At 44.3% G+C, this 10,777-nt stretch overlaps 1 protein-coding gene across 1 annotated transcript; it reads left to right on the top strand.

Moving 5' to 3' along the window:
- Positions 1-5: 5 nt before the first annotated feature.
- Positions 6-2,558, top strand: LOC114865620 (CD209 antigen-like protein C). Its single transcript, XM_055513027.1, has 7 exons — positions 6-130; positions 1,090-1,212; positions 1,312-1,389; positions 1,555-1,626; positions 1,790-1,941; positions 2,015-2,139; positions 2,226-2,558. Exons 1-7 carry the CDS (start codon positions 103-105, stop codon positions 2,398-2,400), a joined length of 753 nt encoding a protein of 250 aa, XP_055369002.1. The 5' UTR covers positions 6-102; the 3' UTR covers positions 2,401-2,558.
- The last annotated feature ends 8,219 nt before the right edge of the window (positions 2,559-10,777 follow it).

The following is a 10,777-nucleotide window of genomic DNA, read 5'->3' as shown; positions in this document are numbered from 1 at the left end:
ACAGATGCTTGATGACTGACTGCTGTGACAACAAATACTATGATTTACACACAAAGCTTCCATCCATTAAAACTGGAGTCTGGATCCTGAAGACTGAGAGCGATGAGCCGAGCACAAAGCTACAAAGAAGGTAAAGAAACGGATGAGGTGGAAAAATAAGAGGAACCGTTAGAGACAAAACCATCAGATTAAACTGAGATTAGCCTCAAAATCAAGTCATTGACTGAAGGTTTTTATGGAGGGAAAGTTAAAAGGTTCATGACCACACGACAGATAAAGGAAAGAGAAAGATGAGACGACATTCAATGATTTCATGATTTGGAGAAAAATAAATTGTGAGGTTAATTATCTTTGGAGTAAAACCACTACAAGATGATTTTATGCCTAAACTAAGAAGGTGTAAAACAATCAGCAGCCAAATAAACATGTAGTTGACGATCAATACAGAAGTAACTGTGTCTAATAATGAAGTCGTATTTTCTGTGCATCTCAAACAGACCTTCCTTCTTGTTTGCTGGTTTGTAAATTTAAATGTGTGAAGTTCATTTTGTAATAGTTTTGACAAACAAGGTTCTGACATTGAGAGAAGAATGAGGAGAAGGAAGAGCTGATGAGGAAGGTTTGTTTGAAACGTTGGCTAGAAGTTTTAGTAAAACCAAGGACTCAGTGAACAGTTAACAAGGATGTAGATCAGGAAGTGATCTCAGTCACAAGATGTAGAAATTAAACATGAGCACTTGCTAAAAAACTGAGAGCATGTTGGTAATATTGGTTTCACAAATCATTGTACCAGTCACCAATAGAAACCACAGGTCCACAAACCCCACAGGAGGTTCTGCATCCGTCAGTCAGACACAGACCACGAGGCCCAGAATCCAGAAACAGCTGGCAGAGAATCAAAGCAGAGGGTTGGTGGGTCGTCATGTAGGAGGAGACGTCAGAGGCCTCAGTAGGAGGAGACACCAGGTGAAATTAGTCTGAGGAGATGGAGGAAGAAAAGGCTCTGCAACATCAAACCTGACGAAGAACAAGAAACAGAGACGCTGAGGTTCATGTCATCGTGTCCATTCTCCTCCATGTGTCCAACAGGTGAAGCTGCTGCCTCCCAACAAGCAGAGTTCAACACGGGGTCAAAGGTCAGATCAGAGAGAGTGGCCCTGCTGCTTCTCAGTGCTCTGCTGGCAGCTGCTGCCGTTGTTATTTACCGTCTCTGTGAGTTTGTTCTTAGTCAAGTTGTTCACTTTAGTTTCTGACTTTTATTACACTTCATTCACTCATTGACCTTTAACCACTGTTTGATTTCTTAATCAGCTTTTGCACATTTTCAAACCAATAAAAATCTGCAAACGTTGAAGGATGAAAATGAAGCAATGAGGAAAAATCTGACAGGTAAAGTTAAAAAATGTTGAGCTTTTAGTCTCACGCTGTTCAGAAAACAGTGATGATTCAGTCACTCATTCATTTAGTAGCAGCTCATGTTCTACAGTAACCAGAGTCAGAGGATTAAAGCTGATGAACGTCTGAATAAATCTGTCTTTTCCTGTCTCATCACAGAGAAACTGTCTGAATTAAGCTCCTGCACCTCAGAACAGCTGATCAGACCCAAACCTGCTGAAGCCAAAACCAGTGAGTTATAGAAACTAAATGATGGAGGAGTCATGAGTCACGTGATGAACTCATGTTACAGTAGTGGAGGCTGATTGAAAAACTAGGAAGGAGAAAACTTTCAGTTTCCAAGATAAATATTATCAATTACTAACCTGAAACATTTCTTTTCATGTGTTCAAAGCTGGACTATGTCCAACGTGTGAACCAGGCTGGGATCAACATGGAGGAAGCTGTTATTATTTCTCCTCCTATAAACTGACCTGGGACCAGAGCAGAAGTGTCTGTAAAGTTCAAGGAGCAGATCTGGTCCAGATAAACAGTAAAGAGGAGCAGGTAGAAACACTGCAGCAGCTTTATCTCTGAACACTTTATCACACACTAAACTTCACCATCTCTTCCTGGTCAGAGGTTCCTGGACGACAAAGTGGGAGGAAAAGGGAGTCTTATTTTTGACTGGTTCTGGATCGGACTGACAGACTCAAAGGAAGCAGGCAGATGGTTGTGGGTGGACGACTCACCTCTGAACACAAGGTTGGACTGATGGGTTTTAACAGTTCATTTTCAACATCAAGATATAAATTTGTCTGAAGTTGTTTTTAATCCTGAACATTTCCCAGTTTGTCCTTTTGGTACAAAAATGAACCAAACAACTGGACTGAAGAAAATCCTGCTGGAGAGCACTGTGCTAGTATGGGAGCACAAGGAGGAGCTACAGACCTGAAGTCTTGGTTTGACAGATCCTGTGATTTCCCTCAAAGAAGCATCTGTGAGAAAGCAGCTAAAACTGGATGACTCACTTGTGCTTGAAACCAGTCAAAGACCAGTCCTCAGGTCAAAACAAACAAAGTGTGAAGTTTGATCTTTAGATATTTTAAATTTTTAACACGTCTTCAGGCAGATCTCTGCTCTAAATTGAAATGATTAAAAGTGCTTTTGTCTTATTAAAACATCATCATCCTGAACCTGCGTGTATGGATCTCATTTACAATTTATTTCTTCTTCTTGTTTTTTTATGGTAGATTGTGTCCTACAGTGCTTTCAAATTCAATATTATATTCAATATTATTACTTTTATTATTACTTATTATTACTATTACCTGCTCTACTGTTTGTTCCGCTCCACATTCACACTCTGTCTCATGCTTTTTAAGTATCTTCTTTGTGCTAATAAGATCTTTACGCCCAAACCTCATTCTGCTCATCAGATCATCCCCTATTCCCATTGCATCCTATTAGTGTTCCCACTTTCCTTTGTAGGTTGTATGTAGTTCCTTTACTCTCTGTCGGACTTTGGCAGATGTCGGACCCACATGCACAAGGCGGACAACAGGAGACACGTATCGTTAACGTAGAATGCTTAGTCTTTATTCCACAATGGTTAGTACAGACGGTCCAGGTCGTACACAGAAAAATATCGAATGGTAAGTACTGGAGGAACAGGCTCAATCGGGTCCAGCGACAGGCAGGAGTTCGGTAACAGTTCGACCCGGCAAAGGTACCAGGTGAGGAGCAGGCTTTCTCAGAGTCAGACAATCAGATACGTTACCAGCGTTCAAGGCAACGGTACAGGCAGAAGTCAGGGACGGAAACACGATCTCGAGCTAAGTAATCAATCAAGGATATGCTGGAATGTGGTGGATATCACGCAACAACCTGGCAGAGGTATGAGGTGAGTGCCAGAGCCTTTATACCTTGATTTATTACAAGATAGAATCCGGCTGCGGGGTCATGTGACCAGGAGCGACCCCGGAACAAAAACACAAAGACAGGAAGCTAACAAAATAAAGCAGGAAATACAAAACGGCCCCAGGAATCATAACACTCTCTCTATCCCATTCTTCCTGCTCTTAATTTAACTATACTCTTTATTTCTCCTTTACTATACTTTATTTCAGGATGCATTTTCTTTTCCCGCTGCTTTCTTGGCCTGTTTGTATTTCTGCTAGTTCATTTCCCTCTATTCCTATACGTGCTGGTATCCATACACACTGCACTACCACCCCTGTCCTCCTTATTCAATGCACTGTGTTTAAGATTCCACCACCACATCTTGTCTAGCTTCTGATTCCATTTGTTTAATACTTATCAATAAGCTCCTTGAGTCTGAACCTATTACCATACGCTCTATACTTTACATCAATGTATTTTTCCACCTCATCTCCTTCTCTTCCAGCAGACTCGGATCCACCTCTATATCTTCTATTTTCCAGGCTTACCTCCTGTGGTAGACATTTCCTATAAACACGCAGATGAGAGAGTTGTCTTTTGTGTGATTTATTATAAAAATAAAAATAATGGGGAAAGCAAATCGAAAACATGGATGTGTGAAGTAACAAGCCCACAATCTTCAGGTTGTTTCTGCCTTTTAACCCCTTTCTCTGGCCCCAGTGAAACGTCTCTCTGCACCAATTGAATGGTTTGTGCCACCTTATCTCACTGTGAGTGAGAATGTTTACACTCTCATCATCTGCACCATCGTGTCTTGTTATCAAAAAGGAAGGAACACCAAGCTTCGAAGACAAGATGCATTTGATTTTGATATTTTGGTTTTTACGACATTGGGTCTGGTGAGGAATCAGATAGAGAGAGATAGAGAGCCAGAGACCAGGGTGTAAAAGACACCCACAGATCATAAACTACTAGTCAGTCAAATGGAACATCAGATGTTTTAAACTTGATGTGCGACAGGGCACAAGAGATTAGTATTTTGCGTGAGAATGTTCAGTATTGCACCTAACCAGCACATGATGACTGTGTTGGATAAGAAAAAGCACAAAGGCACAATTTTTCCCATTACATTTCCCGCTTTTGATTTCACATTAATGTAAATGCACCTTCACATAAAATGCAATTGACTTAGGGATAAAGGTTCGACTGTAAGTGACAATTAATGTATGTTAGTCATAAGTGTCATGTAGGGTTCTGTTGCATGTAATTTTGAGCTGGTTTTCATGCTTTCGGATCTTTGTACATTTGGGTCACAGTGAATGGAGAATCAGGGATTGAGCAGAATGATGGTACGTACTGATGCTTGTGTTGTCTTATAAACTCTATCTGTAGATGAAGGATAAACACTAAATTGTAGCAGTGAATATGATATTTAATGATATTAAAACAGTGTCGGTGTGAAATTTTCTCCTTTAAAAGTAGTGGGTAAAGTTACATAGAACATCACAGGTAATAATCACAGTAACATAAAATGAAGTCTAACACAAGGTTACAATTGATGTCTTGTAACAATCTGCATCGTCCTGTTGAACAGTAGCGTTAGATTGTTTCCAACCTGTGTGTTGATGTATTCCCAGTTCGTTGGAGTTCTTCAGGTTGTGATCAGCTGATCACAGAGACACTTGGGGTTCGTTATCACCGCCAGGTTTCCTCCCAATGTCGTCTGAGTCACTGTCACTCCCGTGATGTGAAGAGTCTACACGTCGTCCAGCGTCGGCAACTCAAGGCTGCTTGTGTGTGTGTTTGTGTGTGTGTGTAGATGTATGGTCTGATGGTGTGATTCACCGGCGCAGCTTCAGGCGGCGCTTGGCTCACACCTTTAGCTGAACGGTCAACGCTGCCTCGCCTCAGTGCGTGTGTGAGCACAGCGAGGGTCGTCCTTCTCACTTCTTTCCATTAGTGGTGGTTTGTGGGATGTAGATGGAGGGTCGTCTGTCGGATCCGGGACCTTCCTGCAGTGGATGGAGCAGATCCACGGCGCTCTCTCTGCAACCTTCACGGCCATGTGGGTCGTCAGAAGGACCTGGAAGGGCTCTTTCTGGGGCCAGTGGGTGAGGCCAGTTGTAGCCTCACCCACTGGCCCTGGTGGAGAGATCACCACACAGCTTTAACTGCACAATAGACATTTAGGGTGGAGGGGCACTGTCGGGGTCACACCGTCAGCCAGTGGTCGTGCTCCTGGAGGCGTCCCCCACTTTCAGTGCACTCTAGTTCCACACACTCACGTCCAAGCTGGGTTGCAGGGTTCTGGGGTGCCTTTTCTGCTGCCCTCTGCTTCTCCCGGGTTGGGGGGGGGGTGGGCGGGGCTCGGGAGAAGCTGCGGTCCCTGCCTGAGGCCACATGGGCGGCAGGCCGGAGACCTACCCTCCCCACTAATGAGATGAAGCAAATGGTGTGGGTTCGAGAATGCATCTGAGAGTGCATTGGTTCACGTATGATTGTTCAGCTCGTTGTGAGAGAGTTTGTGGTGTGTGTGGGTTGTTGTGTGTTGATGTACGTGTGTGTGTGTGTGTGTGTGTGTGTGTGTGTGTGTGTGTGTGTGTGTGTGCGTCTGTATCTATGTTAGTTTGTATGCGTGTGGTGCGGTTGGAGTGTGGGGGGTCCGGTTTTACGTGGATCGTCTGCCTGGGTGGTCTATTTTCGGCTGACCCCCATCATTTGTGGGTGCCAGGGAATGAGGTCGAGGAATGAGGATGAGGAGAGGAAACGAGGATGAGGAGACGGAGGGGCTGTCAACCTTTGCAGCAGCGTCTGCAGCTTCATGTCGGCAGAAACAAAGTCATCAGTGATGATGTGAGTCAGACATTTACAAACAGCATTAGCTGTAGGCAGCAGAACAACGTCCAGTAAAGCAGGAACCTTACCATGATTTAAGATAGGTTTGCTATCAGACTTCAAAAGCTTTCTATGTATCAGGCGGGCGGACGAATCAAACCCACATGCACGGCACAGGAGACTCAGAGGTGGAATTGATCCGATTTATTAGACTTACAGGTTTCCAGGAATAAAGAATCACAGGAAAACAAGCAAGGTGGTAAGCAGGAGCAGGCAGGATCAGTCGTCACAAAACAGGCAGTCCGAACCGGGATATCTATGACGAAGGTACCAAAGGGCTAGGCTATGACGAGGTCCACAAACAGGCAAGGTCTGGCAACAAGATCTGTACATTATGATCGCAGGAAAGAGGACATGCATCAGTGCAATCTGGCGGAGGTCTGAGGTGAGGACTGGTTAAATACCTGAGCTGATTGTTTATTGCCGACAGGTGATGTGAAAATCAACCGGAAGTAAAGCTAGCACATGACAGTGAAGATCAACAAAACCCGGAAGTAATGCTAAAATAAAACAGGAAATGACCATCGTGCAAATGTCCACGCGGCAGTTGTGACACTATGCTTCCATAGAGCATCAAAGTGTGACAAGCATCTGTGGAGTCTGTGTAGATGGTAACAGACTCTCCTTCTGCTGGTTTAATAGCTTCAGTCAATGTGATCAACTCTGCAGCCTGAGCAGAGTAGTGTCTTAGCAAAGAGCCAGACTTCAAGACGGCCTCTTGTAGTAACGTTCAGCATGTTGAGCAAGGTGGTGTTGTATCTAAGCCATCGAGCTGTAGAAAGATGTGATGGTTTCTGTTCTTAAAGGATCAAAGACACAGTAAACAACAAGGTGACGTCAGAGCAGCCAACAACGTCACATGACGCCAGCACAGCTCTCTCTGCTGCAGCCACTGCTCGTAGACACCGTGGACGTTCACCAACAGCTGGTGAAGCAGGAAAATAGGCTACAGGACAAAAGAACAGAAGTCGTACAACCTGATTTCTCATCCACTGCTTGAGTGAAAGGTCGCGTAGGGTCAGATCAGGAAGACCCAAAGTAGCAGCTTGAAGAGCAAGCTTGAGGTCAGTGAACGTCGTTCAGTCTCAGACGTCCACGTGAGACAAGAAGTGAACGCAAAAAGCATGTAAAGTCTGTAAATACGTCACATGGGGTCAGAAGTTGTTCACCAGTCTCCACCCCGTTGACATCTGTTCACGAAAGGACCCTCGTCCTGCATCTGTCTCCATCATGTTTTCACAGAGGAACGTGTGGAACTGTAGAATCAAAGTCAAAAACCTTTTTGTTCGTTAGTAAAAGAAATCGCAAGCGCAGACCTGTGTTCATCCCAAAAGAGGGAAGTTGAGGTCAGTTTGTCAGTGTGTGTGTGATCATAACTCTTCTTACTTATAATCGGGACCAGAAGACACATGTGCTGTAAGATCTCTCCCTAATAGTTTAACTGGGCATATGTTTAAAAGCAAAAATTAATGTTAAGGGGTCTTGCTGTCAGATGTTGCACAAGAGTGCAGTGAAACAGTAAGTTTTTCTTTTATTGTCTGGTACGTACAGTAATTATTATTACTTCTCTCTGATAGTCGTCTCCCCTTTTAATAGTCAATAATAGTCTGTTTCAGTCTGTTTTATTCTTTCTTCTACAGTCTGGTTTTGTTTTCCTATAGTCTGTCCAGACAAACCTATATTGTGCACAAATCCTTTTAGAAACATGGAGAATTTTATTACTGAATTTGTAGCTAATTGAAATTGTTTAAACCCATCAGACTGCAGTCACGCAGCAGTTGTCATTTAGCTTTTTTTCATCATTTTAAATCACTCTGTGGGATGTTTTCAGAAAAAAGCGAGTTTTCATTGCGAGCAGATAAGCACAGATTTGGATCAGTTGAGCATTTATCAGCTGTAAGCGTGTTTCTTCATTGCGTGTGTGGAAATGTGTGTGTGCGTGTTTGTGGTACCGTCTTCTACGTCATGTGAAAAGGAACCGTCACCTTCCTCCTTCCCCAACCATCAGTCTGATGTGAGCACCAGTGGGTGGAGCCTGACGTAGATGGGACAGTTGTTCCTCGATGACAGACCTTTCCTGGATCCTCACATGCAGCTCTATTGGGCCGATCACGTCTGAAGCCTCTCCTGTTGTTTCAGCCAGTGTCTGTGTCAGAGCACGTCTTCTCTGCTGTTTCTCTGTCCTTGTTTTAATTTGCTGATTGTCATTAGCAGGTGTCTATATCAGACTCATACGTTTGTGTGACAGTTTCACGTCCTCTGAAGCTTCAGTCCTTTCATGCTGGTGCAGGGCTTGTAGTAGCTGGTTCATCTGATGAGCCCAGAACGTGACGGCTGCAGACGTTGTGGAGTCGCTGAGGCGTCCATGCTGTGGTCTGTGTCCTCCAGCTGCTGTGGTGTCAGAGCTTCCACCCTGTTCTGGTTGTTGGTCGGCGCTTCTTCTCCTTCGGTTCTTCTGCTGACGGTGGGAAAGGAGTCCAGATCTGGATTTACCCTCATCGCGCTCCTCTGCATTAGGAAGAGCAGAGGTTGCCCCCAACCCGTCTTCCAGAGGTTTCCTGCCTTAGATTTTTTTTGCTTTCTGGCCGGAACATTCCCCAAAGTCCTTTTTTATCGGACGTCTCCGTAAAAAGGAAACCAACCTGAAATACTCAAAGTATTTCCACACCTTCAGGCCTCTCTGAGACCCGGGTCCCTCGTATTTTGAAAAAACCTCACTCTGTGAACGCGTTCCATCTTTCAGAAGCCGTCTTTTAGACTTTATACACGGATCAAAAAACCTTGTCTGTACGGTCAGTACTGACGAAAGCTCGGTTCCACGAGCCAACCCTTAGCAACCGACGTCTCACCACCCAGAGCAGACTTTGACCTGATTGTACTATTGTGATTTTTATTTTAAAATAATCAATTTTCCTAATCAAATGTAATGTTTCAAACAAATAGAAGATTTTTTTTCCAACCAATAAAAAGGTTTCAGCCAAATTAAAAATAAAGAGTTCCAACCTTGTTTTTCCAAATCAAATCAATCACCACATAAAGAAATCTCTCTTAAAAGGCCGCGCCAAGTTAAGATTTGACAATGAATTTAAGTTCGTGGATCTCGTCAGAGGTGATCCAGGCGGGTGAGCAGTCCTCCCAGCTCTGAACGTCTGTAGAGGTTTGGAGGCTGAGCGACCCGAGTCCTCAGGACTATCGTCACTGGTCACACCGTCCAGATGGCCTGCAGCGGATCCTGTTTGTGGACGCCAATTTCTGTGGTGGAAATGTCCTATAAAGAGGCAGACATTAGAGTTGTCTTTTGTGTGATTTATTATAAAAATAAAAGGAAAATAAAAATAATGAGCAAAGTAAATCAAAAGCATGGATGTTGATCATGCACATCAACAAACCAAAAACCAGCTGAGATCAGTGGAAACACCACGAAGGTGTGATGCAAAGAGCCCACGATCCTTAAGCTGCTTCTGCCTTTTAACGTCTCTGTCCGACTACGGTGGAACGTCTGCGTGGCCCAATCACACTGATGCACCGTCTCATCCCTGTCACAGTGTGTGAAGATGTTTACATTCTCACACCTGCATCACTGGCGTCTGACATCAGAGAGGAAGGAGCACTAAGTCTGAACAGACAGAGACACAACTCCCAACCATGGGTTTGGAGCTAGAGTCCAGAGTTCATCAGGCAGAGACGAGCATTGAACAATGGGTGAAAGGTCAAATACATAAAACAGATGCAAGACAAAACATAAGATATTTATTGCAGAATACAAGTCATAAATCATATAATAACCGCATAGAATAAGGAAGAAACTATTTTCCATTACATGGTGCAGGTGAGGACGGTTCAGACTTACAGAATCAACACTGAAGAGAAGTGACTAAACACGACGATGCGGCCGAGGACTGAGGTGAGTACTGGAGACTAAATACACTGATTATGTGATGAGGAACAGGTGGCTGATCAGCTGATGCACAGTAAAGGTGACATGGAGCACAGAGCAACAGAACCCGGAAATAGCTGAACAAAAACTCAAAATGTGACAATTTACAGCAGGACATGACAAAGGAGGTTCTGTTCGTCTGGACTACACATCAGGCAGCTCTGGGATTGAGGCCCGCATGGACAAAGGGCTGATGGTGGGAGCTCCTCGGCCTGCTCTGACTGGGTCGGTTGGTGCCTGATCATTCTGTTACGATCCTCACCACCAAAGATGGCGGAACAAGTCTATGAAAAAGCTGTGGGGCCCAAGTCAGAGCCAAACAGAACCAGGTTCTTTAATACATTCAACCAGAACATAATAACCAATAATGGAACCAGAAATACTTCTACTAAACAAACAGGATGAAACTCACTAACAAAACGCTTTAAGGCTTTGTCCTGAACATGACACTGACTATGACTCAAACAATGCACGTGTGCTGTGTTCTACACCGTGCGGCTCACAGGACTCTAAGGGTGCATGTCTAACATGTCCTAGCACTGACACAGCTAGCAAAGCTAGCAAACACAGAGGAGCACGGACATGGTCGAATGCTGAGCTCGGTGGCTCTGTTGGTGGGGGGTGGAAGCTCTGCTCCCTCTCTGCTCCCTCAGAGGACGGGTCAGAATG

The sequence above is a fragment of the Betta splendens genome, chromosome 11 (assembly GCF_900634795.4).
Source record: "Betta splendens chromosome 11, fBetSpl5.4, whole genome shotgun sequence".
NCBI lineage: Eukaryota > Metazoa > Chordata > Actinopteri > Anabantiformes > Osphronemidae > Betta > Betta splendens.
The sequence above is the reverse complement of the archived record's forward strand: the minus strand, read 5'-3'. Positions and strand labels throughout refer to the sequence as shown.

Bases quoted from the DNA above. Each gene is read 5' to 3' on its own strand.
- LOC114865620 (XM_055513027.1), top strand. From the start codon at position 103: ATGAGCCGAGCACAAAGCTACAAAGAAG. The intron at 131-1,089 runs GTAAAGAAACGG...TGTGTCCAACAG, and splicing joins AGCACAAAGCTACAAAGAAG to GTGAAGCTGCTGCCTCCCAA. The intron at 1,213-1,311 runs GTGAGTTTGTTC...TTTCTTAATCAG, and splicing joins CGTTGTTATTTACCGTCTCT to CTTTTGCACATTTTCAAACC.